The 27,317-nt window shown below is 43.5% G+C and overlaps 5 protein-coding genes across 5 annotated transcripts; 2 read left to right on the top strand and 3 right to left on the bottom strand.

Moving 5' to 3' along the window:
- Window positions 1-268: 268 nt before the first annotated feature.
- On the top strand, window positions 269-27,240 carry Dus1 (Dihydrouridine synthase 1). Its single transcript, XM_017250094.3, has 5 exons — window positions 269-398; window positions 25,450-25,878; window positions 25,938-26,382; window positions 26,449-26,614; window positions 26,675-27,240. The coding sequence occupies exons 2-5, from the start codon at window positions 25,455-25,457 to the stop codon at window positions 27,167-27,169; spliced, it is 1,530 nt and encodes a 509-aa protein (XP_017105583.2). The 5' UTR covers window positions 269-398; window positions 25,450-25,454; the 3' UTR covers window positions 27,170-27,240.
- Window positions 486-2,930, bottom strand: LOC108131278 (uncharacterized). The gene is made up of 3 exons (XM_017250093.3): window positions 2,644-2,930; window positions 1,429-2,583; window positions 486-1,371 (listed from the first exon to the last, which is right to left on the bottom strand). Exons 1-3 carry the CDS (start codon window positions 2,839-2,841, stop codon window positions 709-711), a joined length of 2,016 nt encoding a protein of 671 aa, XP_017105582.1. The 5' UTR covers window positions 2,842-2,930; the 3' UTR covers window positions 486-708.
- Window positions 5,046-11,660, top strand: LOC108131277 (uncharacterized). Its single transcript, XM_017250089.3, has one exon. The coding sequence runs from the start codon at window positions 6,203-6,205 to the stop codon at window positions 9,158-9,160; it is 2,958 nt and encodes a 985-aa protein (XP_017105578.2). The 5' UTR covers window positions 5,046-6,202; the 3' UTR covers window positions 9,161-11,660.
- LOC108131081 (ficolin-2-like) lies at window positions 14,702-15,359 on the bottom strand. Its single transcript, XM_070276884.1, has 2 exons — window positions 14,983-15,359; window positions 14,702-14,914 (listed from the first exon to the last, which is right to left on the bottom strand). Exons 1-2 carry the CDS (start codon window positions 15,357-15,359, stop codon window positions 14,776-14,778), a joined length of 516 nt encoding a protein of 171 aa, XP_070132985.1. The 3' UTR covers window positions 14,702-14,775.
- On the bottom strand, window positions 19,878-22,090 carry LOC138925847 (fibrinogen-like protein 1). The gene is made up of 3 exons (XM_070277347.1): window positions 20,760-22,090; window positions 20,507-20,691; window positions 19,878-20,447 (listed from the first exon to the last, which is right to left on the bottom strand). Exons 1-2 carry the CDS (start codon window positions 22,073-22,075, stop codon window positions 20,553-20,555), a joined length of 1,455 nt encoding a protein of 484 aa, XP_070133448.1. The 5' UTR covers window positions 22,076-22,090; the 3' UTR covers window positions 19,878-20,447; window positions 20,507-20,552.
- Window positions 27,241-27,317: the final 77 nt, after the last annotated feature.

The raw sequence follows: 27,317 nt of genomic DNA, 5'->3' as shown, positions 1-27,317 counted from the left end.
GTTTTCCCAACTTTTATTTTCTTAAAATTAAAAAAAAACAAGAAAGGAAAGTTAACTTCCGGCGGAACTGAAGTTGATATACCCTTGCAGTTAAAACCGGATATATATCGCAAACATCGGATGTAGTTGGCCGATCCTTATGAGATCGGTGCCTCCTTCACTGCGTTGCACACTTTTGACCAAAATTATAGTACCCTCAGCAAGGGTATAAGAATATATTCAACCATCGATAGACGATATGCGTATATCGATACATATTTAAGCCCATCTCTAGCTCGAGACCAGTTGTTGCATGCCATGTGTTGACCAAAATTTGTTTTGTTGTGTTTACGATACGAGCTATTTAAACTAAGTGGCACTAAGTGAATACTATTTAATACTTTTCTCCACAAAATTCGGTAAGTGATTGGCTAAGGACTAAAATTTGTGATTCTCACAATTTTGAGAAAAGTTTCAATATAAATCCGAGGCTGACATCCCATCTGTTCGGTACAAAACACAAGCAAACCTACATGTTTATTAACAAAAACGAAGAACAAAGCACTGAAATTTAGTAATTGTAGCCTCACAAGGATAAGCTATGCTCCCTGCTCCCGCGGTATGCCCAATCGTAGTGGTTATACATGCAATTTGAAATGAGTCGTTTTCGCCTGGCCGTGGAAATCCCAACGCTGAGTACTCCTCTCCTCGAAATCGGTATACAGGATGTTAAGGCATGCAAAGGACTAGCTGCTCGCGGTCCCTCTCTGTGCCGCAGGATATGGGATGGTTCATGCCACGCGGATCTATACCCGGCTTGAGCATCGAATGCTGAAGCTCATAGATGATCTCACTGGACAAAACGCTAACTGCCAGCTTTAGCACAGATTGGTAGTTGAGCGGATTGACGGCGTAGCTGAGAATGCCTTTGGCGACCTGGTCAAATAGATAGTTCCTGTCCAGGGCCAGAAGCTCCTCCCGTACCTCCATCATACGGTTCTCGAAGTGGCACTGGATAGCCGCAAATACTAGTTTATCCAGGCCCACCAGCAAATCCCGCTTGAACTTGACCAGATAGTGCTCGATGAACACGATTTGGTTACGATTCAGGTGCGGCAGACGCACCTTGTCCTGAATCACCTGCTCGCCTATTTGGCTCACCACCAGAGAGGCTAGTGATCCCGCCGGCGTGGGTCGTCGCTCCGTGCAGGGTCGGACGTCCACGAACGGATGGATCTCATAGCTGCCTACCCCGATAGTGCTGGCCACTCCGCAGAAGGAGACGTGAGAGGCACGTGAATGGTTCTTTGCCGGCACTACGGACTTGGCCATCGATGCAGGCACCTCCATGGCCTTGTGATCTCTCGCAAATCCAATGATCTGAGATGCTTTCTGTGGGTTTTAATTGAATGATTAAAATAAGGTAAAATAAACATAAGGATTACTCACATAGTGAACGTATTTCTTTGCATCGCAGACAAACTCCTGGATACGCGAGACGAGGACCATCAGGGCGCACTCATCATCGCTGAGATCCTCGTTGAAACCGGCTATAATGTGGTTCAGAATATATTGAGCCGCCTTGTAGATGGGATCGTCGGGAGCGAATGTGAGCGGCGTCTGGCCCTCCATGGCGATAGCGGCGTTCAAGGCGTAGCACAGCTCGCTGTCCAGCAAACCGTCAAAGGTGCTCTGGTATTCTTCACAGAACGAAGGTTTTCGAACCTCCAATGGCTTTTCCTGCTTCTTCTTCTTCCTGCGCTTCCGCTTGGGCTTGCGAGCAATCCTCTTTTGGCGGGCTCGTTCCTTAATCTCGTCCTGAATCCGCGCCCACTTTTCTCTGTACAGTGCCTTGTGTCGTTCGATGAAAGCCTCCCGCTCCTTCTCCACTTCCTGGAGCAGGTAGTTGATCCTGCGCTGATGTTCAATGCGTTCGTCAAGTCGCTTCTTCCAGGACTGTATCTGGTGCTCGGTGTTTTTCATTAGCCGCTGCTTCCTCAGAAGCCTCATGTTCTTGTTAAAGCGATCCTTCTTGAACTGGAACAGCTTCTTCTGTTTGATGAGGTGCTTCCTCTGCAAGTCCTGGCACATGCTGATGTGCGCGGCTACCCGCATATTGGTGAGCATCTTGCGGTGCTCCAGCAGCATGTTTTGCATGGTGGCCAGGTTTTCCAGGCGCTTGAACTTCTCGTATGTGATATTCAGGATGTGGACCTTGCGCTCGTGCCGCTCCTGCTCCAGCTGCTGCTTCCTGGCGATTATCTCCTCGGTACACTGATGCCGGGCCGCCAAATTCTGGTGATCTCGTTTCGTAATCGATTCCGCATTGGCAATCAGCATTCGATCATACTGCTCGGCCTCACGACGCTTGTAGGCCTGCAGGATGTAGTACAGCTGGGACTTGTGCAGCTCCTGGCGATGCTGGTTGAAGTCCTTCAAATTGCAGATCACGTCGTTGTCTTGGGTGATTTCGCCATTCTCTCGCAGCCTCTTAAGATTGCGCTCGTTGGAGTAGAAGGTCTTTAGATTGGAATCGTGCAGGGGATTGTACTCTGGGATGTGCTCGGTAACCGAGGACTCGAACTCCTGCTTACCACTTTTAAACTAAAATATTAAATTATTTTTAAGCCAGTTAGAGGGATGGTGTTTTCTAATTCGACTTACCGACTGCCCTATTTTATTTTTGGAGAATATAACCTGATTGCCCGGACACTTGAGCATGGGCAGTTTGCAGTTAAGAGGTATCAACTCCCAACCGGGCAAACTGTTTATGGGTAGCCCGGTTTTGTAGGAGATCATCTTCAGCAGGGCCGGATTTCCGGACACCTTATTCCGCCGCGGCAGCGACAAAATGTCGATCATCTTGCCGACTTTTGTGTACAATAAACTTTAGCTCTCTGATTTTCAATGGAAAACTGAATTCAAAGTGTTCCTTTTGTTCATCAAAGTAAAGTCCATAGCCAACTATTATAATGTTTTCTATCATTTTCTTTACTTTTCATTACCTACGATGTTGCAGGATGATATCCTTTTTTATTAAAGAACAGGAAAGCTCTTAAAATTGGTTACCATCTTGGTTTTGTTGTCTCGTTTTTTATGTTGTTTGCCGGTTCAATGGCAGTGCTTAGCTCTGCTTATCAAAGCTTTTCTTGCTACCGGTATCCTTGGGTTGAGTAGGATACTCCCCGGTTTGTGGGTGGTGGGGTTCCTCCTGTGCTGTTATTGTGTTATCGTTGCCAGGAGGCAATAACCGTGCACCGGATATTCAAGAAAACTCAATTTATTTGCCATCGAAATTGAATGAAATGTGGTATTGGAAGTTGTTTACAAAAAGTAACAGAGTATTTTTAAAAAAAGAACTTTATGAAATCTAAATAATCATTAAAAATAGTGGATATATAAGCTTGTCAAGATATCTTAAGACAAGAAATATATATATTATTTTTCTCCCTTCAAACCACTGTTCAATGGCTTCCATTAAGTATGTCCCTTAATTTCCTCTACTTATCGTATGCAAAATACACAAACTTTGACATTTCATTGATATCCCCCCCCTACCATCCCCACAACCCATAGTTTCGGTGTTTGTTTTGGTAATTTGCGTTTCGACTTTACGAGGCAACCGTAAAAAAAACAAGGCTCGAATCCTGTCGGATACCCATTAGTTGAGCTCCAGCAGATTCTCGGTCGTTTGTCTGCGGCTTACATAAATCCCCGGCTCACTATCCATCTCCATCTTTGTCAGACTGTGTCTATATATTCATCTGAACTCCCCACCCACTCCCTCCCCGTCCAACCCGGGCGGTGACCTCGTTTCCCGTCTATGGACAACTTTAGAATGTGGGCATCTTTGGGCATAAATATTTACCAATCGTTTGGTCAGGCGTCGGTATGTCTGCTCTGGGTTTTATTTTGAGGACGGACGACACTCCGGCTACCCATCGCGTGCATCTGCCATGTAAATAAAATCACATCAAGTGCTGAAATGTACTTGCTGCAGCACGTGCTCCAAATATCCTCTCGAGTGTGCTTTCCATTTCATCTAACACCTTGTACTTGCCGCCGCCCTCTATGCTCCGACTCCCACTATTCCACGTGAGGATGTCGATGAGCAGGCATAAATAAAAAATGATGCTGGTATCCCAAAAAAAAAAACAGAACTGGGCGGCAAAAGCGAAAGGTGCGTGCCCGTCTACATTGGCCCCCCATCCGAGCTCTCCCTGGCCCATTTAACGTTATATAATAGTTACTTCCGGTTACGATATGGGTCCCCAGGGATGGCAACGTGAGTGGTATGCCTAACAAGCTAATAATCCTCAGGGAGTTTGGAAGAAGATTTCATGGAGGATGTATTGGAAATCTAAGATCTTTAAAAGAAAGGAAAAAATATAGTCTTTAAATTAAAGACTCTTAAATAAAATTATTAAATATATTTTCTTTTATGAACATATTCTTAAAAATAATCAAAATATCACGCTCGTATCTCTCATATAAAGACACCCCCAAAAACAGTCAACCACCCTTCTTCCTCAAACCATCGATGCGTACAGAGGATAGTTAGTGGGCGCCTCCCCAAATTCCCCACCCCATCACCCACCACCCCCCAGTCTGAAAACGGCTACCGGCAAAACCGCACACAGCTGTGATGCGATGCTTGCGCTGTGACGCTCTTTCCTTCTCCTCCGCTCTCTCTCTCTGCTACTCCCATCTGGCATCTGGCGTTCAATTATGAAAGCTTTTGGCTTTCAATACACTGAGTAATAGGCTTTCAACCACTTGCCATAGAGAGAGGCTTTCTCCCAGAGTTTGGTTTGAGAGAGAGAAGTTGTAAGTGGTGTCGAACATTACACTATACTTGTATGATGTATAAATATTTATTATAATTATAAATATAAATAGTTATCAAGTTCTTTTTAAAAAAATAATTATAATTAAAAATAGATTAAAATAAATTATTATATTTTTTAATACCCTTTAAATACCTACTACTTGTCTGACTAGTGTAACTTAACATCGTTAGAAGCCGAAGCTCGAGCAACGGTTTGTTTGGTTGCAAGCTTCGGCGAAAGTTACTCCCGCAAGAAGGCTGGCGGGTTCGTTGGTTCGCGTCGGTTGAAGGAGTCGGTTCGCTTTTATCCGTCGGCAGTAATCCGTCGGCTATATTATTATTTTAACTCGCGATATGTACCCTTGTGCGTGTGTTGGTAGACATCAGACTATCTGGAATATAAAAACGAAAGGCGAAAAGGCAGTGGGAGCCGAAAGGAAATCATAGAGCAGGAATCCCGCAAAAAATATAAAAGCGGACGGGGGTGGCGACCATCCTGCCTCTCGCGGCGCCCGCTGCCAGTGTAACCACCCCCCACAGCGGCGAAAATAAAAAAAAAAAATCCGAAATCAACAAAATACGTTCACGTATGAACCGTTAACTGCGCCATTCACAATTCGCAACACAAAACCGAAGAAGAAGCAGAATTGCAAGTGGCAAAGGACTCGGGCGGGCAAGAGAGAGCTCTGTCGCCAGCAGTAAGCTCAAAGTCAACAACAAAAACGCAAAAACAAACAAGTGCAAAGGAGATTTTAATAAAAATAGATGTTTGGGACTCTGAAAAAAAAAAAACGAGAAAGCTAATAAAAGGCAGTTACAATAAATGTCAGACTAAGTAAAGGACTGCATAAAAGTAGGCTATGCTTTAAGGCCAAGAGACAAGAACCACTAACTATCGAATATAAAGGACTATAGACAAGAAATTAAAATTAATTCTAGAGTAAAAGTTCGTTAAGAATTTAAAATTGTATTTAAAAGTGCAGATAATAGTGTGAGATAAAAGATAAATAATTTTCTTAAAAATACAAATTGTGAAAATATAAATAAAATCCTAAATAAAAACTTTAAAAAAAACTCTCCATTAAAAAATATAATTTAATAAAATAAAAAAATAACAAAGTAACTATTTTGATTGCTAATCTAAACCATCAAAATTCTTAATTCAAATATATCTGTATCTCAAACCTTTTAAAAAAAATGCAAAAATATCGGTTGGGAATTATATAACGATTGCGGTTCACTTACTTGCATCATCCGTCGAGGGCGTGGCTTAGCATCTGATGTAATGTACAGCTGTGCAGCAGGACTCTTCATTATCGCATCATCATCATCACCATCATCATTGTCATCATCATCATCATCACCGGACCCAACTAGCCTAGTCCCCTCTACAAGATGTCCACGCCAGCAACTGGACTAGCATCAGGAGCGAAAGGAGCCAACGGAGTCAGGACGGAGACGGATCACATCATAACCATCAGCACTGCCAGCTTGACGGAGACCGGAAGCGAGGAGCCTGTAAAGGGACTGTCCACGCCGGCCCGCAAACCCCAGACCTCGATTGGAATACCAGTTCCCTCAGTAGTGGTCCCGAATCCCCCCACCAGCAGCGACCAGTCCGAGCGAGGCAAAAAGAGATCCTTTGGTCTATGTCGCCTCTCCCAGCTAGTGAGCTATCAGAACAACATCGCTGATGTGCAGCATCGCCGGGGAAGACGCCTCCACGGTCTGCAGCTGCCCCTGCATCCTCTCCAGCTGTTCGGCTGGCTGGTACTCCTGCTCTTCGGAGTGGCCAGCTACTGGGTGCTAATCCCGGCATTTCATGCACCGCTGCAGGGTCCACTCTATGGTCTGATTACGGGCCTCTACCTGGTGCACATCGTATCCCACCTGACAGCCCTGCTGACGGATCCCGCGGACAAGGAGCTGCGCCGGGTGCACCGCAACGACCGGATTGTGCCGGAGTTCGATCGCACCAAGCACGGCCACGTGATCGAGAACGGCCGGTGCCACTTGTGCAACATCCGGACCTCGTCCAGCCGCACCAAGCACTGCTCCGTGTGCAACAAGTGCGTGGGCAAGTTTGACCACCACTGCAAGTGGCTCAACCACTGCATCGGCTCGCGCAACTATGTGGCCTTCCTGATGTGTGTAGTCAGTGCGGTGGTGGCCACCCTGGTCATCGTGGCAGCCGTGGTGGCCCAAATCGTCTTCTACTACGTCCAGCCGGAGTGGCTGAGCTTCTACTGGTGTCGGATGGGCGCCCCCTCCGCGTCGTCGTCATCGTCGAGCCACCAAATGGACGGAGGCGACTTCATAAATCTCACACTAAGTCTGGGAAACGGCACAATGATGCTAATGGAGCAGGAACCGGAAACGGTGGCGGGGGAGCCACCGAGCGGGGAAATGGACGAGGAGATGGCGAACATAACCATGTCCACTCTGCCCACCCTCCTGGAAAATTTTACGGCCCTGATAGAAGCTAGCACGGCTCAGCCGGGGATTAGCAGCCTTAGCAATCAGACAGTGACGCCCGTTGTGGACGGAATCGGAGTCAATGAGACGATTTTCCTGCTCCTGCTCGGGGTCCTGGGGCTTCTGGCCGCCGTCAGCGCCGGCCTGCTGCTCCACTTGTGCTTCTTTCACATCTACATCTCCTTTTTGGGACTGACTACCTACGAGTACATCAGAAACCACCGCCAAGCTCAGGAGGCCAAGGCCAAGCAGCTCCAGGAGGGAGCTGCCACTGTGGCCAAGAACGGGAGTGTCCACTTCTCTGCGTACCTGCCCGAGCCGCACAATCCGTCCAGATCGTTGCCCGGGGGCCAGCAGCTGTACTGCTGCTCCAGCGCCCCGCATCCCAGCCAGCAGTCCCAGGAGGCGGTGGTGGGCCAAACCGAACAGTCCATGCGGCTGCACTGCTGCTCCAGCTCGCGGGAGTTCCATCAGAGTCGGCAGGCCATCTACGTGTGCTCCATGCTGGAGGAGGCAGGTCCCCAAGTACAGTTGGACCAGGACACCCTCAGCAGCTTCCACTGCTGCTCCAGCTTCGCGGCCAGCTCGCTGCAGCGACGGGTTAGTGTGGCCAAGGGATCGCTGATCTCGCCGGAACCGCGTCCCCAGCGGCCAGCGACCTATGTCCAGTACACGGAGCAGTGTACGCTGTGTACCTTCCGGCTGAGAAGGGGACCGGGCGGAGCAGGATCCTCGGGAGCTGTGAGCAGTGCCGGCGGGAGCAGCAGCACCCGCACCCTGACCAGCCAGACGGGTGGCGGATCCTCCTCCACGGGCACGGCAGCTGGGAATATCTCAAAGCATCAGCGCTGGAGGCGGAAATGGAACTGTTGTGCCTCGGTGCCGGATAGTCCCGATGTCCCCAACGATCTCCTGGCGGCGTTGACGTTTCGAGAACGGGAAGAGGCAGCTGCGGCCGGTAAGCTGAATGCCCAGGAGCTGCCCATCCAGTTTATACGCACCCTGAATGGCGGTCTGGAGCCGGAAACCCTGCCCTTGAAGATAACCACCACACCGACGCCGCCGAGAAGCTCCAGACTCCGGCACATGTTGCGTCTGCTGGGACGCTATCGACGACCCCGCTGTCGTCACGGGTCGCATCATGGCATTGCGGCGAAGGAGCACGGCGGTGTGGGCGTCGGCATCAAACAGAACCAGATACGTCCATTGCAACTGCAGGCGGCAGGGCGTGGCTATGTCACCAACTCGACGGCCACACCCACGCCGCCTGCCAGCTCCCCGAGCCGGAGCTCCCTGGAGAGCAGCGAGCTGAGCACGAGCACGAGTCCCTCGAGTGGGCGCAAGGAGCTGATGCTGCTGCCCACATCCGTGATAAGAGACGACAGCGTGACCACCTACACGCTGACGCTGCCGCCCGCTCTACCTCCGCCGACGCGAAGGAAAATGAACCAGACCAGTCAGGAGCTAGCGGAGCTGGCTGAGACCCTGGGATTTGCCAGCAATCTGCAGCAGCTCTCGCAGCAGAACCAGCAGTCGCAGACGAACAGCAGGACACTGCCAAGTTTGGGCAACGTCTACAGGCGGCAACGACGGAAGCACTTCCTGCGGACACGCTCGCCCACCCTGTCGCCCATCCACGAGTCCGGCCTGTCGAATCCAACCTCGCCGCAACCGCTGCGCCACCACCAACACCAGATCCTAGCCAACTCTAACTCCAATCCGGCCAAAGCCACATCCTCGCCATTGCTAAGCCGAGCCAGCGGCACCTCGTCAACGGCTCTGGTCCAGAACCTGTGCAGTCTCGCCGGCGAAACCCTGAGGAAGACCGCCTCGAACAGTTCCCTCCAGAGCCTCAGCTCCAACTCCAGCAGCACCTAGATGGCCGTGGCGTGTGGACAGTTCCTCGTACGGTTTCGGTTTTAGTCCCTAGGTTAGTCTTAGTCTTAGCTGTAGTGCTATCCACTCCCCCCGATCCCCAATTTCCACTCTGCAGGAGCTCCGGGAATCAATTAATCCCCAAGTTGGCATTGAAAGTCATAACTGAAATCAATTACCAGGCCGAGTGGCCGAGTGGATGGGAGCTGTCGGGGCCAGTTTGGGAAATTGGCTTTAATGCCATGCGGTTTCATAGCCAAACTCAATTACCGCTTTTGATTTGAGCTTCTTTGTTTAACGGATTTATTGGGAAACTGTGGCTGGACGATGCTATTAGAAGGGGATTAGAAAGGGGTATTATGGTTAAAGTTTAATGGATAATTCTCTTTCTAGAATTTCTTTATAATGCAGTTCACTACTTGACTCATGGAATAGTTTTTGAAACTTTCAGATCCCTCTGCTGGCATCTCTTCAAAGAAATTTCCAAGCTGGCTTTGTTCGGTGCTGGCATCGTTAGCTCCTAACTGCGGCCCCTCCTAACTAAACACGTCTTTGGCATCCATTGAATGGCTTTGCAGTCGGATTGATAAAATATGCAACAGCATGTGGAGGGGAGGAGCAGGAGCAGGAGATGCCGGAGATGTGAAGCCATCCCCTAGAGCAGAGTCCTTTTTTTGTCGAGTCCTCGCACTCCATCCGCGCATGTATTGATTTTCATTTTGCAAAATGTGTAAGCGAAGGCGTCACTGGAGGATGATTACGTATTGTATCTGCAGCTGTAGCTACGGCGTGTATCTCGCAGGATACAACTGCAGCATGTTGCCAAATTGTTACGCAAATGTTTTCATTCGATTTAAATTCAAATGCAGGGACACAACCCCATGCCGATGGCAATTGTCGTGGGTGGGGAACTTGATTTCGATGCCAGGGACTACATAGCTAGCTAGGGGTAGGGGGTGTGCACATTAAATATGCCGAAACTGAATAATTAATGGGGCGCAAGTCAGGAAAACAAAAACGAGAACAGGTCCTTCGAAGGGGAGTGCGAGTGTGGGACTGGAAATGGAAATGCGTCAAAAGCTAAAAGTGAGATTGAGTTCTCTGCCTCCTTCTGGCCCTTCCTGTTCAAATGTCAGTCGGACAGCTATCGAGGATTGCCCCTGGCAATCCTAGAGGCAGGATACACATAGATGGATAGACAGCCGTAACGACTACGCACATGACACTCCCGGCTCCAGCCACATCCACTGCTTGGCGGTTCATGTTATTGAAACTGACAGGCAAGCGGGCAAATGGAAAGTCCATTTTTAACTGGTTACTGGGTAGAAAGAAGGAGGCGGTGTCAGTCAGATAGATTGCCAGGAGGAGCAGGATTCAGTGCCGGAAATGTCCGTTGAGTGGTTTGGTGAGGTGCGGCCCAGTAGTTCGCCGAGTGTGATTAGTTTTTCCTTCGTGGATGAGCAGGTGGCTCTTCTGGAATTCCAAATCAATTTCTGATGACCCCAACCACCCATCAATCTATCGTCTGGCTCTTAAGAGTTAAGACCAGCACTTTTATTTTTAAATGAAGACAAATACGGTTTGTGTCGCCACTTAACCTTATGATGACATAATTCCAATATTACTAAAGTTCGTCCAGGTCCTGGCAGGCAAACTTCTTGCTTGGAAACTTTCTGAAAAATAAATGGAAAATACCAACAAGGGAATTAATATTGAGTGCCCAACTTTTGAGAATGAAATCAACTTTTCCACAATAGGTCTATTCCAGCCTTTTATTTAATTAATTTAAGGCGCTTGCCAACTGTCCTCTATTTCGGTCACTCTGCCAACGGATTGGGGCCAAAATAAATGGCAAGTTAATTATAGAGTCCCCATTCTGTGATGGGTAGCGTGTTGGGGGGGTGGTGCCTCCCCATGTGGCGCCACACACGCCAAATCAACACGACTTGACTGCAAATATTTTCGCCACCCATAGAAAACAGATACGGATACAAAGGCCCCAGAAAGGCGAGGCAGACAGTGTCATTGCGCCCGACCGACATGCAGTTGAAGTTGCTTCTGGTTGTTCTGCAGGTTTCCCTCACCCATTCAGTTCGAGTGACAAGCGACAGAGACACGCCTGGTAAATAATGAAGAATAACATAATGCCGCAACTATAAATGGATTTTCGATGCAGACTCGACTCCACTGACAGCTGGAGCAACAATTTCTTCCTTTTTTTTCCCAAGCTCGTTCATTTCCGTTTGGCGAACCCGACTGCATAAGCTGGAGGGCGTAGCGAGTTGAGTGGCAAAATGTTTAATTTTATGGCATTTGGCGTTAACATTTGGACCACCACCTGCTACTGCAACCGCCCTAAGTCAGGATGCACGAAGAGGAACACACCCAGATGACAGGGTTCCTTGTTTTATTACGTATCCGCCATGTGGCCCACAAGAGCCTAGGCTCTATGACTTGTCCCTAAAGGAGTCCGATGTGAGGGGAAATCGATCTACAAGTCGAATAGGGTAGTCCTCTTAAAGATATAGACTTCGTTGTGGGCCATAACCCTCTTTTCTTAGGAGTCATATCCTGCTAGAGAATGCCTCCTTTAGAGACCCTCTCCCTTGCGAATGTTTCCCAAAATCCCCTCAAAGATAATGTCTATGCAGCGTTGACATTTCTAGAGTGAAATGGAATATAATAATGTGTATGTGCCAGATAAAATATTCCAATTTAATTGCATGTTCGTGTCGTGTAGCTTCGTAGCCCCTTTCCAGTTCTTTTGGCTTCGGCCACGCCCATTAAACCGGATTGGAAAAATTTGGGGAGTTGGGCTAAAAACTACCAGGCAACGCCCTCGACTTTTCAGTTATTTTCCCACTTTCTGGAGTTTTGTTTATAGGGGACAACCAAAAAAAAAAAAATAGATATATATCTACTTATATAGGTATATTTTGATTTCAAATGGGGGGTTGGGCGCTTTCTCCCACTTGACTGACTTTCCCTATGGCAACGTTGCAGCGTTGCTTTTGTTGTTGTTGTCATGACCACTTGTTGTTGTTGTTGTTGTCCTGGATATTGCCGTGCATCAATTATAAAACATTTTCTTGTTGCCGGCTTCGATACTCCTTTGACATGCGAGCACAGAATGTTTTGCATTTCAGGCTTACAGATCCAGAGCCACTGGACGAAAACCTGTCAAGTGTCTAGTTTCGAAGTCGTACTATTTATATTCCAGGTGATGGTTTATTTTTCGAGTGTATAAACAAGGGAATAATGTTGAAAATTTGACTAATTTTTCAGGACTCTTGCAGAAGGTGAACGGAATACTCGACATTTTTTCAAACGAATTATGATTGATGGGCCTTGTATTGGGTGCGACGCTACCAAAGTCTTGCCAGACATTAGCCTACGCCTTCGGTTACACCCCCTTGCCGACCCCCCTCTCTCTGATGTTGTTATTAGCCATGGTAGTTAGGTTGGCTACCAACTCCATCTTTCCGTTCACCCACGCCTTTGTTTTCTCCTCGAAGGTGGCACCCAGCAATGACATTTTCAGTTGCTTTGCTTTTCCTTTTTCGTTGGTTCAACGAACTGCTGACTCTTTTGTTGGATTTTCAGTCAGGTGGAATATTCCGAGTACACATACACGGCAGACGGCTCCACCCAGCTCACCCCGTTTAAATACGCTTTTCAATTTAGTTAATGACTTGCCAGATTTGTGGGCCGGTCCTCCTGTAACTTGAAGCTACCAAGACGGCTCCAAAGAACTACATACTATGTAGTGTATGTGTATGAGACTGTTAGGGAAACCGGTAAGAGAATGCAACAGAACAAAGCCACAGAACACGAATAAAAGATTGAATATGTACACAACACAATAATTGTATTAATTAAGACCTTTAGACCCGAATAGTGTAATGCGAAAATAATAATATTGTGCACAAACGAATGTATGAAATATATATTTTGGTAAAATGTGCAGCTAGCCTAGTCCAAAGGCAAAGATACAGATACAGAAAGAGATACAGATATTTATGAAAACGAGTAAGTTTCATGAAGCCCGAATAAGTATGCTATAGAAACGAGTTGAGGTTAACATACGACAGCAAGATGATTACGGCTATGCTTTGTATCATATATTGTATTAGAAATTAACGAACGATAACAAAAATAAATGTATTTGTATTTCCGTTTGATATTTTTGCTAGTATTTTACGTACGCCGCCCCCCTCCCCCCTTAGAAGTTAAGTCCAAGAATTGTAAATCGCTCTCTTGAATGTTAAATGGCAGAAAGCAAAAAAAAAAAAACAGCAAACAAAAGTGGAAAAATAAAAACGCCTGAGAAACAAACAGCACTCTAAGTGTGGCTTTTAAAACTATCATTCCCCCCCAGTTGACAGGTTGGGGGCAGTTGGGTGGCTCATCATTGCCGGTTTTGGCCCGCTTTCATTGGAATTTTAAATATTCAGCAAGCCAGCTGGTGGCATGCAGCAAACTGACTGGATATCTGCAGGTTGCAGGTTGCTCACTAACAGGTTGACAATTTCATCAGGCACTGGCACTAGCCTGGCTTCAGTTTGAGGTCATTATGGTCAACTTAACTCCTTCGGTGGGTTTGGCCCACGTTGCGTATACGCAATTTTGTGGCTCATCGAAATTTCTCAATTTTCTTCTCGTTTTACTGTTGGTTTTTGAAACAGCTGGAATATTCCACAAAATCCCAACAGCAAATGGCTCTGACAATCGATAAACAGAGTAAAGAGCCAACCACCCGCTGGCAAATCCCTCAAAAGTATTGAAATTTTTGGAATTTATTTTTCTTTTTATTGTTTTGTCCAAAAGGTATGTTGTATTTTGTTATTTTTTTTTTTTTTATTATTTATGCAAATACTTGCACGTAAATTAACAAAGTAAATTGTTGTTGGCGTTTTATGTTTCCTGTTTGTCGTCATGTGTTTCCCTCGCCAAAACAAATCACACGGCTGCCACACACACAGTGCCCCACACACGCACACCCACTGGTCGCATACCACTCCTTGGCCCGCACGCACGCACTCACACACGCATGAGCACTGTCTCTTTTGGCCCTAAAGCTTAGCGCTTTGGCAATAAAATGTCGAGGATTTATGGGTACGTGTCATTCGGCTTGTTTGTCTGTCTGCTCACTTTGCAACAGATAACCGGAAGGAGTAGCCATGTGCGTTTTGGGCTTGTGGATGTGTATCAGCCAGAGAGCTCAAGTCTGTCGCTTTCCCCAAGTATCCAACAATAATAGTGATGGAAAATAACCTGGCTTTATAAATTTCACAAATAAGCCCTACCATTTATAAAATTCATAACGATTTTGGTTAATATTATTTTGTTGGAATTGTAAGATTGGTAACTTTATTTATTTGACTTCTTACAAAAATTACAAAATATTGCAAAATTATTTACTTGCATACAACTTGAAAAATACTCTACTAGCCTGATCTTATTATATTGGCAAGAAGTATTTACCGAAAAACTAATCTACTCCAAAAAAAAACATTACTGTTCTTTATGTATTATTTTCGTCCGATATTTCTAGTTTCTCTTGTGGAACAAGGTTTTTCTGAGAGACGGTTTTGGAAATTCCATAATCCATAATGTTCCTAAAAGGTTTTGGGTCTTATCATCATTTCGACAAAAGTCATTGAAACGGTATAGTCGCGTGTCGCCCACATGCCCCAAGATATGCCGTATAACCTATCTTTAATTTTTCCATCTTTGTAGAACCTTCCGTTTAGGGAGCTGTAAAAATAAGAATGTAGGTTAACATTTTTAAGATATAAATAAAAAATTATTTTGTAACTGTTTACCTATAGCCACAATTACCAAACCACCAGCCACCACCATGTTCAGTAACGCAACTTCCAATCGCATTGTCATTATCCCTATCATATGTCGAGAATTTGTTGTTCAAATTGTATTTGAGGTAATCGGCCGCACCTCCAGCGGTGGGATTTCCAACCGATTCCAATCGATAGGAATTCTTCTCACTGCCAATCTTGAAGTTATCATACTTGATGAAATCTCTGTACCCATTCCCTCTTCCCAGACGGATGAGAAGTTCGTACTGACCCGATTGGGTTATTTGATGCAACTTTTCTAGGCCGATGAAAAATTCTCCTGTTAAATTGCCAAATCCATCTCTGTATTCAGTCCAGTTCCGATTAAAATCCACGCTTCCATCCATTCGTCGTTGAATCACTGTCCATCCTGATCCACTGCAAGGAGCCTTAAATGCATGCATTCCAGGAAGCTTTATATTGTAAATGCCTTTTTCGGCGGTGGTACAGGAGTTTATTTCATCACATTCTAACAGTCTTTTATTTGCTTTAGTTAAATTTTGGGATAAATCATTTATTCGACTGGTTAGGAGACTATTTTGGGCGTCCCTGATCTTTGCCTGATCAGTCTTCTCCTGGATTTCTTTATCCTTTTCAATCAAAGTACGATTGTTTTTAATAACATTGTCCAAACAACTATGTAATTTTCTATTAACTTCGTCTTTATCTTCACTAATTTTTTTTAATTCTTCATTTTTTTCGTTAATTTCACTTTTTAAAATCCCTATCATCTCTTGATTGTCACTTTGAGCTTTCATAAGAGCATCGTTGTTTTTAATTAACGTTTTTAAATGTTCATCTTTACTTTTATTCGTCGCGTTTAATGTGTTTATTAACTGATCTTTTATTTCAACTTCCTTTAGTAGATCCGTTAACTTTGATTCATTGCCTTTATCGGCATCCGTTTTTAATTCTTGGAAATATTCTAAAAAAGGTTGCAAAACTTGGAAACAAGTTCCAGAGTTTTTCACCCCCTCAATAATCAGTTCTGTTGAATACACAGGATACTCTTCTTCTGCAGAAATTAAATCTGACAGGAATAAAACCGACAGAATTACTACTATAACTCGCGGATCCATGGCGTGCTTTCAGGTCTCTGTACAAAGATCGAATAAAATCTAAGCCGGAGTTGACTTAAAACGAAACTTAATCAGTTCATTTATGCAGAACTAAAATTCTTTTGAAGTTAATAATAGGGTTTTTTTGCGACAGCTTCCGCTGATAGAGACGTCTGAGCTGCGCTAATCTATAAGGTTTATGTTCTTTTATATATTTTTATCGCTATTCGCAAAACTGGCACTGATTAAGCCAAAAATAGCTACATAGGTTCTAGTAGTTCTTATTAAAACGTAGTCGGTATATGTTCGGCACTCAAGGTCGGAGATATTTAAACCTTTTTCTTCCTAAAACTGGCTATAACTAATTCTATTATATGAGATTATTCCACTAAGTAATTTATTTTTATTAAGTATGGCTTCTAGTTTTAATGAACTGACTTAACTAGCTTCATGCCCCTAATGCATAGTTATCTTTTCCCCACTTTTATTTTTTTTTAATTTTCAAAAAATAGCCCTTGGATTAGACTAGCAGTGTTTTCCCACTCTACCAAAGAAAATCAGTGAAATTCACGTTCAATTTGGCCATTTGGTCTCAGCCGGCTTCGTCACCGTCAACGTCATCGTCTGGCCTTACAAATATAATTAAGTGCAAAGGCAACTCGGCAGACAGCTGGACCCACAATCAAACTTTCCATCACATGTCTGTCTGTATGTCCCAGCCACATCCTTCTTATATTCTGTATCCTAGAGCAGACAAGGCCAGCCAGCAGCCAGGCCCTTCATTATCGTCACTGCATTTGTGAACCATATCCATCCCACGGACTCTTTCGTGTTCAGGTCCTCGTCTCAAGTTTTCTGTTTTCCTACGAACAGTGCGAGAAAATATGCTGTAATTCTAGTTTTTAATCTTGATTTAAATACACAAAAGTACTGCCTGGTTGACTTTATTTTTTGCTGTGCAGACAGGATCTGAATCAAGACTGACAGGCAACAAGCATCATTAGTCCTAATGAGCTGTGTGTAATAAAATTTCATCAAAAGTGTGCAAACAAAATTAAAGTACAGCCGCCTGTACTCGGAAGCTCCGAAAAGCAGGAACCTTCAATCTGCGACCCAGGGCGCCCGAAAATTAATTAATAAACCAATTTGCAAAGGCTAGAGGTTAACGATGGAATCTTAAACGAGGTCGCCCATCGCAATGTGCATGTATGCTTCACAAAGGGGTCCTTCATCCTAAAACGCAGAGAGCTGCATTCGAAACTTGGCCCCTATTCAATTGTAACCTAACTGGTTGGGGGGGAGACTACTATAGCTGGAGACGCCAAATTGTCGCCACATCCTTATCCTTTGACTCTCTCTCCGAGCCCCGGCAGCTGTCTCTCTCTCTCTCTCGCCCAATGTCCTTGAAACGGGCACAATGCGGGCTTGTTACGCGTTTCGGCCTTTTATTATGGTTTATTACGTCAGCAATGGGATTGTACCTACGACGATGTACATATAGGACATAAGGAGGGGAGGAGTACAAGGATGCACCTTGGGACAAAATAGGTGTAGTTGTAACTAAAGATAAACTTATAACTAAAGAGTTATCAATAGATTCAATGAATTTCGATTAATATTTTCAGACGCTTTACTTTATTTTCCTCAGTGTCCTCGAGGAGGAGTATTGGTGGAAGGTGGTGCCGCCAGCTGGGCCAAGTGCCCTGACTTTGACCCGCTTGCATAAGAAACGCCAGACGACGTAACGGAGCCCCTAAAACTAAGGGGCCGATCCTGGGGGGTGGGGCTATGCATTTGATTAAGTGGCGACATCTAGGGGCGCTTTTAAAGTCCACCCATTAACCCCTTTTCGCCTATTTCGGGGGTCTAACGAACCGCTTTTCTTGCCTTTTTTTCTTCAGTTGGATGAAAAGTGGGGGAATTACGTCCTTATTTATGACCAGCCAAGGACGTGTGGAAATAAATATCGTAGGGATATGTGGACATGTGTGACTGGGCTATGGACTTTATCGAATAATGGTTTTTCTATAGGACTAATCGGGGGAAAATGGATTAATAGACGGTGGTGACGAGTTCAAGATGTGGGTCACTTGAAATGGAAAAAACAAATCAATAGTTGATGGTTCAAATAGTTTATTTAAAGACAAATCATTTTAATAAATAGTACAATTTTTAATAATAAAAATAGAGCTTTCGTTCCCCAATAACCATAAAAATTGTCTATCCTCTAGGGTCTATAATCGCTTATCATCATGGATGTCATGGCACACCGATGGCCACTAGAATAGGTCAATCGTATGAAATATAGTTGCCATTTAGAGGCTTTTTAGAGGCGCTTTTTGTGGTATTTTTTGCGGCATCACGCAAAGAGAGTTTTTATTTATTTTTCAATTGAATTGCCAGCACGCCACGGGGAGTTGCCAGTTGCATGTTCCGGCTGGATGGAGGGGAGTGGGTGTTTGGGGCTGACCAAGCCTGCGCTTTAATAGACCACAGCCAAGAGGGGGAGTGGGGCGTCCTTGCCATCCTTGACCACTTGAAGTTTCATTGCGCCATTGCAATTGTTGTGTATTTTCCACTTTTCTTCTCCTCTTTTTCAAAACTTTTCACTGTATGCGTAATTTGTGGAAAACTCACGGAAAACCCATGTGTATGTGTCTGGGAATGAGGTCATATTTTGGAGCTGTTTCAAGTGGGTCCTTGGTCCTTCGTCCTTTTTCGCTTGTCGCGCCACAACTTCGCCACAAGCCGAGCAATAAAACACCAAGAATGTTGAGCTGCGGCTCAAGCTTCCAACAGGACAGTGAGAAAATTCTTTTCAAATATTTATTTTCTTTTCAAGAATCTTAAATATATTTTCTCTCAGTGTCAGACAGTTTGGGGCCAGAAGGGCAGGGCTGGAAAAGGAGCTAAATCTCTTTGCCAAGTTTCTGAGGGAGAGCCACAAAAACACAACCGCAAAAAAGAATTAGACGTGAAGACGGCGCCAAAGTTCAAATGGCAAGCTCAGCAGAGAAGTCACCCCGCCCTGGTCTTCCCGGCACAGCGCCTTTATTACCCCTCCAGGGTCCTCTCCCCCCCGCTTCGGTTGGTTGAAAGGATTTAACGCCTCGTTGAGTGAAAAGCAAGTTAATTCACATTTTTTTTGCATTACCAATTTTTTATTGAACTTCCTTCGATTGAGGTCTAGCGTGGGTGGGTAGGTGCCTCAGGAAATAAAAAAAAATAATCGATTATACATTCTTTAACATGTGTTTCTATAAAAAAAAAAAAAAATATGTATAAACTAATGTATTAACTCTCTATTAAAGACCATTTTCCATCCTTACTTCGAGGCTGGTTCTTGTTCAAGCTTTTTTAATTTTATTTTTGAATTTTTAACCAACTAGAAGGTTAACACCAAATGGCAGTTTTATTCAAAAAACCATTCTGAAAATTGGAAAACCAACATAGAGACATGGGGACGAAGGGGCGAAGCCAAGCCCACATGCAACGAGTTGGGTATGGTGGCCTCCCATGGTCGAGTGCCTCCCACCATCCCCAGATTGTAGTGTCTTCAGTGAAAGCCATAAGATTGCCTTGGCCAAGCTCTTCTTCGGGCATCTTAATTGGTGCGGAAATTATTAATTATTCCTGGTCGGTCGAAGCAACAGAAATTGAAAGCTGGAAAAGTGTATTGCCAGTGTCGGCCACAGATTCAATTACTGGCAGCCATCTCGAGTTTAGAAAATTCAAAACAAAATACAATTGTTTGCGGTTCACCCCAATAGCCGAAGTCCAGTACTTGGCCACTTTTTTGAGGTTTTCTGTCTGTTTTTTAATTGAGTTTTAATTATTATAGTTAGGGAATAAAATAGCAACTTAAAGTAAGTAAAAGAAAAAATTCAAACTAATAATAATAAAATAAATTACATTATTTGCATTGCCACCATTAGCAGCCTGGTTCATGTTGCAGTCGGTTTTGTTCGCCAAAGTTCTTAATTGCAAAATGCCCCAAAATAAGTCCACCCGCCGCCATACCTTCGCTCGAATTCCCCAGCCAGGACCCTCAGGGGACGTCCGTTTGGTAACTTGGTTGTAATTTGGGCATAATTATGACAAAGCCAACAGCTGCCAGCTCAGTCCCAGCCGCCACGCCTCCTTCTTCCGGAAATGCACTTTATTTCAGTTTTAATGCAAAAAAGTTTCTCGGCTTTTTCAACTTTAATTACTCCTAGGCTTCAAATGGCTTTGAAAAGATAGATTCTATTATTTTGGCTGGTAGAGAATAGCAAAAAACTAATGTCAGAAGAATCCACTAAAAAAATACATTACTGCTCCTCGGGTACTATTTTCGGTCCTGTATCCTTATCCAATTTAGAGCCACAAGAATAACAACTATAATATAAAATAGTCAAAATTACTTTACGCTTAAATTGTATTTCGTATTTACAAACCGTTTTGTGTGTAAGAAATTCTGAAATTCAATTTTCCAAAATGTTCCTAAAAGGTTTTGGGCCTTATCATCATTTCGACAAAAGTCAGTGAAACGGTATAGTCGAATTTATGCCAACTGCCCCAATATATGCCGAATAACTTATCTTTAATTTTTTCATCTTTGTAGAACCTTCCGTTTAGGGAGCTGTAAAATTAAGAATGTAGGTTAACATTTTTAAGATATAAATAAAAATCTATTTTTTGACTGTTTACCTATAGCCACAATTAGTAAACCACCAGCCACCACCACATGTCTTAGCGCAATTTCCTTTCCACTCGTCATTATCCCTATCATATGTTGAGAATCTCTTATTCACATGCTTTTGCAAGGAATTCCCTACACCGCCTTTGTAATTTCCAACCGATTCCAATGGATAGGAATTCTTCTCACTGCCAATCTTGAAGTTATCATACTTGACGAAATCTCTGGACCCGTCCACTTTTCCCAGACTGATGAGAAGTTCGTACTGACTCGATTGGGTTATATGGTACAACTTTTCCAGGCCGATGAAGAATTCTCCCGTTACATTTCCGAACCCATCTCTGTATTCAGTCCAATTCCGATTAAAATCCACGCTTCCATCCATTCGTCGTTGAATCACCGTCCATCCGGACCCATTGCAAGGAGCCTCAAATGCACTCACTCCCGGAAGCTTTATATTGTAAATGCCTTTTTCGGCGGTGGTACAGGAGTTTATTTCATCACATTCTAACAGTCTTTTATTTGCTTTAGTTAAGTTTTGGGATAAATCATTTATTTGACTGGTTAAGAGACTATTTTGGGCGTCCCTGGTCTTAGCCTCATCAGTCTTCTCCTGTACTTTTTTATCCTTTTCCTTAAGTAGTTCGTCTTCTCGTTGAATATCTTCTTTGTTTTGCTGAATTTCGTTTTCTTTTTCAATCAAAGTATGGTTATTTTGGTTGATAATTTCCGAACAATTGATTAACTTTTTATTAAATTCGTCTTTTTCGTCACTATATTTTTTTTGTTCATTTTTTTGAAGTTCTTCAAAGTGTTTAACTTTTAAGTTTAGTTTTGTAACTTCTTCATCTTTTTTGTTTATTGTTTGATTTAATAATAAAATTTCATTATTTCGTTCACTAATTTCACTATTTTTTAGTCTTATCAGATCTTCATTGTCACTTTGAGCCCTAACACGAGCATCGTTGCTTTTAATGAGAGAGTTTAATGTTTGTATTTGTTCATCTTTACTTTTAATTAAAGTTTGTGATTGTTCATCTTTACTTTTAATCGTCGCGTTTAATGTGTCTATTAGCTGATCTTTAATTTCAACTTCTTTAAGAACTTGCATTAAATGGGTTTTGAGTTCACTACTTTTATCGGCAGCTGTTTTTAATTCCCGGAAATAACTTAGAAAAGGTTTCACAACTTCAAAACAAGTTCCAGAGCACTCCACCACCTCAATAACGTGTTCCGGTATAGTATTTGCAGGACACTCTTCGTTTGCAGAAATTAAATCTGACAGGAATAAAACCGACAGAAGTACTACTATAACTCGCGGATCCATGGCGTGCTTCCAGGTCTCAGTATTGCGGTTGACTAAAAACTAAGCCCGGGCCTGTCTAAAACGAAAGGTCTGTCCTCCTAAACTTTTCTGATAACAGGTTCGGCTATTCCCAAAAGGTCACAAGTGGTAGATTATTTGCGGATAATAATCTATATAATCTAGATAAGGTCTCAGTATTGCGGTTGACTAAAAACTAAGCCCGGGCCTGTCTAAAACGGAAAGTCTGTCCTCCTAAACTTTTCTGATAACAGGTTCGGCTATTCCCAAAAGGTCACAAGTGGTAGATTATTTGCGGATTTTCCATTTTTCGTGATGGGTTGCCTTGAAAATGGGGTTTTCCCCTATATAGGGCCCACTGTGATGGCTATATCTTTCTCAATTCTCATCCGATTCTCAAGCGGAGTACCTTAATCGATTTCTGGATCGATTCTCCACCATTCTGCATCAAAATCCTGAGACAAAATATTTTTTAGATTTTTTGTCCATTTTTCGTGATGGGATCCCTTGAAAATGGGTTTTCCCCTATAGGGCCCACTGTGATGGCTATATCTTTCCTAATTCTCATCCGATTCTCAAGCGGAGTACCTTAATCGATTTCTGGATCGATTCTCCACCATTCTGCATCAAAATCCTGAGACAAAATATTTTTTAGATTTTTTGTCCATATTTCGTGATGGGATCCCTTGAAAATGGGGTTTTTCCCTATAGGACTCACAGTAAATTATAATACCCTCTGCAAGGGTATAAAAATTCGAAAAGTTACCCAAAAGCGAAAAGAAGACAACCTGCCTTCGTCATTGATAAAATGGCATGCCGTTTCCGGTCAGTAAACTTTCAATGCAGAAACTTTTGCAGGCCAGGTTTTGGGAGGTGTCTCTGTGTTTGTGTTTATTTTCGTGGGTGGTGGGTGTTTTTCCAAGTAAATTTCCAATCGAGCCAACTTATGCAAGTTATTGTGCAAGCTGCCCAAGGGTTGGGTTGATGGGCTTCTATTTTATTTTTGGTAAGGGCATCCTGCTTAGGTGTGCAACTTGCGTTTCGTAAATTTGGGGCAGAGCTTGGCTGGCAACAAACGGAAATAGTTAATTTTTTTATTTATTTTTTAAGCAGACAATATTGATAACCTTTGGGAGGTCAGAACTGCTCTTATCATATAAGAATGCGTTAGCAGACTTTTCAACTTTAAAGTCAATTATTTACTGAATTTTTATTATTTTTTATACCAAAAGATTAATAAAGTCTTACTTTATGAGTTTAAGGCATTTATTTAGGATTCGACGTATGTACCTATTAGACTTCTGCATGAATGTATCCAATATGACAAATAAATCATTTATTCTAAAAGCGGGCACTCTTTTTTTTCAGCACAGTATATTTGGGTATGAATGAGTAGGGGAGTATTTTTTGTTTTATTTGACAGCTTTCACACTCATTCCATAGTTGTACAGCTATTAATGAGTACAGGTAAATTAGTGTGCCGTAGTCAACTCACTGTACAGTGTTTTGGTGTTCAGTTGACTTACTGTACAGTGAGAGAAACTTCATGACTGGAACATACACATAAATATTTCTCGTGTTTATGTAATGTCTGATTAAAAAATTTATTTGTATTTTCGTTTCAAATGTATTTATTATAAAATAGTGTATTTACAAATTATTAATATTAAAATGAATGCTTATTACAATAATTATTTTATGTTATTAAATTTTCTATATTCAAATTATTAATGTTTTAATGAAGGAACATTATTTTATTGACCATGTCTTCAGATGTGGCAATTTTTGCCCGTTTTTCGCAAATTAAATTTTTGGCAACAGAAAATGCCCTTTCCGATGCTGCACTGCTCGCGGGAGCTGCTAGTATCTTGCAGCTAATTTGATAAAGCAGCGGAAAACGGTCTTTATTTATTGACCACCACTGCAGAACATCAAAATTTTCCCTATTCGCTTTATTAACATTTTTATAAGTTTGAAGCTCATCCTGAATATCCGATAAAATATTGGTGCTTTGAATAGGTTCTGAATAGTCTGCAAATATGTTGTCTATGACTTACGCTATCTTGAGAGTTCATTGCATGAGCGTCGTTCTCCTTAAAATCCATATTTATGAATTTTTGAAAAAATATTTGTACACGTCAAATAGTTGTACACGTCAACAGACAAACTGTACAGTGTGTTGGAAAAGGCACAAATTTAGTACTCACTAACGACAAGTACAACGATATACTGTACTCACTCGAAGTGAGTACACTGAAAATTTTGTGCTACTTTGTTCCGACCTATAGAGTACACTGTACAGTATAGAATGAGTGCAGTGTTTTTAAAACACTACACTACTGTACAGATCTGTTATGTCACAAATGAGTACATTCATGCAGAAGTCTAGTACCTATATTCGAAGCGAAAGCCTATGTTTAATATATAGTTTCTTGGGCTTCAGATTTCTGAAGTGCATGGCCAACTTGAATAACTCAATTAGTGCACTATTGTTGGATGCAATGTGTAGTACATTGTGCATTGGCTCAGAGCGCATTTTTCACGCTTCTTTGAGTGGGCCAAGCCCAGGCTTACGAAAGCGAAACCCGGAGGGAAAAGTGAAATGACTAAGCGGCGGCAACAAGAAAAACACCAGATAAAGGAGAGCCACTAAAGAAAAGCTTCATAGAGGCAGTCGGAGCCAATTAATTGGACCAATAACTAACAAGCAACAAAAAAACTTTTTAAATAAAAGTGAAACTTTTAGTATTGATTCGACAAATGGCTTTAAAAGACACTACTAAATCGTTCAATAAAATTACCTCTAGAATTGGATAGTTATTTTATTAAAAATTGCTTTATTGAAAACCTTAAGAATTGGATAATTTTATTGAAAATTTCTTCAAAGGTATTGATGCAGTTATGATAGGAATTATCCAGAGTATACTCCAGGCTTAAATTTTAACCATAGATGTCCTTTATACTTAATTCTTTTTGTCCTTTAACCATAATTTTTCGGTTTAATTTTTATAAAATTCGCCCCTCACCGTGTCGTGTGTGTGGGGTTTTTTTTTTTTGTCAACAACTCAACGTAAATTTGTTTGGCTTTGGCTTTGGCTTTGCCCAGCTGTGCGTGGCTTTTTTCGCAGTCACTTGGCCGCACCCAGTTGCCGCTAATGTGTCGCTAATTAGCTTTCCCAGCAAAGTGCGTGGGTGCCTGGGGAACGTGAGCCAACGCCGCCCCTTCCGTCAAGCGGCTAAAAAATGAGCCACAATATTTGACTGCATTGCGGACATTTTTCAATTCATTTACACGATGAGTTCCACACAACCTTTCAAAAATTCCAAAAAAAATAATACCAATCGTAACTATATAATCTCTATAAAATCTCTTCCAGTTAATATGGTAAACGATGAAGGCGGCGAGACATCCCAGACAACAAAGCTCGGAGGCTATGACTTCTATCGATCCACCCTCGGATCTCCGCGCTACGTGGTAGCACCTATGGTGGACCAAAGCGAACTGGCCTGGCGGATGCTGTGCCGTCGATATGGAGCCCATCTGTGCTACACACCGATGTATCATGCCAACCTATTCGCCACCGATCCCAAGTACCGGAAGGATGCTCTGCAAACCTGTCCCGCCGATCGGCCTCTGATTATCCAGTTTTGCGGTAACGATGCCCAACAAATTTTGGACGCTGCCCTGGCGGCACAGGAGCACTGCGATGCTGTGGACATCAACTTGGGATGCCCCCAGGCGATTGCCAAAAGGGGGCACTACGGATCCTTTCTGCAGGACGAGTGGGAGCTGCTAACGGAGATTGGTAACCAAATCAGAGGTAGTAATTTAATTAAACAAAACCTTACATTTTTATTATTTTAGTGAGCACCCTCCACAAGAAACTCTCCATACCGGTGACCTGCAAAATTCGAATTTTCGAGGACCGCTCCAAGACCATCCGATATGCCCAAATGCTGGAGGCTGCCGGCTGTCAGCTCCTTACCGTCCACGGTAGGACGAGAGAGCAGAAGGGTCCTTTGACAGGTGTCGCTGATTGGAGTTACATTAAGGAGGTGAGGCAGCACATCAAGATTCCCATGTTCGCCAACGGTAACATACTGGGTCTGGAGGATGTGCACCGATGTCTGGAGGAGACGGGAGTCGATGGTGTGATGAGCGCCGAGGGAAATCTACACAATCCAGCCATCTTCCAGGGCCTGGCCCCACCCGTCTGGCAAATGGCCAAGGAGTACTTGGAGTTTGTGGATCTCTATCCCTGCCCCAGCTCCTACATTAGGGGTCATCTCTTCAAGCTCTTCCACCACATGTAAGACCTATATATATTCTTTATTTCTTTGAATATTCTTCTTAATATTCTCTTGTTTGTTTTTAGAATGAATATACGACAGAATTCGGAGCTTAGGGAAACGTTAGCCACTGCCAACCAGTTAGTGCAATTTAACAGCGTAGTTGAAAAGGTAAAGGCCAAGTACGAACCCTACCAAAAGGGTGAGTTGCCATACGAGCCGGAGGAAATGGATGCCACTGTGGGTGCCGAGGTAAGTGCTCCATAGTTTCTCTCGACTTTCAACTAATCGAGATTACTGATCCTCCCGTAGAAACTTCCCCTGGCTCCATGGCTGTGCCAGCCCTATATACGCGCCTCACCCGAATCCCATCGTCAAAAGATCGCCGAGAAGGAGCGCGAAGCCGAGGACCCCAATCGAGCCAAGAGGCAGTTCTTCGACAAGGATGGCAACGAGATATCTCGGAAGCGGATGAAAAAGTTGCGAAGACGCCAAAGGCGACCCAACAAAACAGATGTCCAGATCCAGATGCGGCATGAAAGGCGTCTGGAATACTGCACGGAGTGCGCTAATCCCCAAGGGTCCAAGTGCGAGTTTCGTTTGTGCCGTGTCTGCTGCAGGGAAAGATGCTATAGCTCAGATCGTGACTGTCCCGGCCATGGAATCCTCATTAAATCCCGGCGTGCCAAAGCCAAGCGGTTCGAGGAGAATTCAAAGCAGGAAGAAAACCAGGACTCCGGCGTTGGTGCGGAAAATCCGGATAGTAATCAGATGACGATTGATGCGAGGACGCAGGATAAACTTTGACGAGGAAGCATTAGGAAGTGATGTCACTTGTGTTTGTTCCTATTTCCAATAAAAGTCTATTTTTCTGTTAATTTTTTTTGTTATATGTTCTCGAATTTTCTAATGTTTGGATTTTTAAGAAATCAGAAGAAAGGATCGGTTGGATCGA

The sequence above is a fragment of the Drosophila bipectinata genome, chromosome 2L, assembly GCF_030179905.1.
Source record: "Drosophila bipectinata strain 14024-0381.07 chromosome 2L, DbipHiC1v2, whole genome shotgun sequence".
Lineage (NCBI taxonomy): Eukaryota > Metazoa > Arthropoda > Insecta > Diptera > Drosophilidae > Drosophila > Drosophila bipectinata.
The sequence above is the reverse complement of the archived record's forward strand: the minus strand, read 5'-3'. Positions and strand labels throughout refer to the sequence as shown.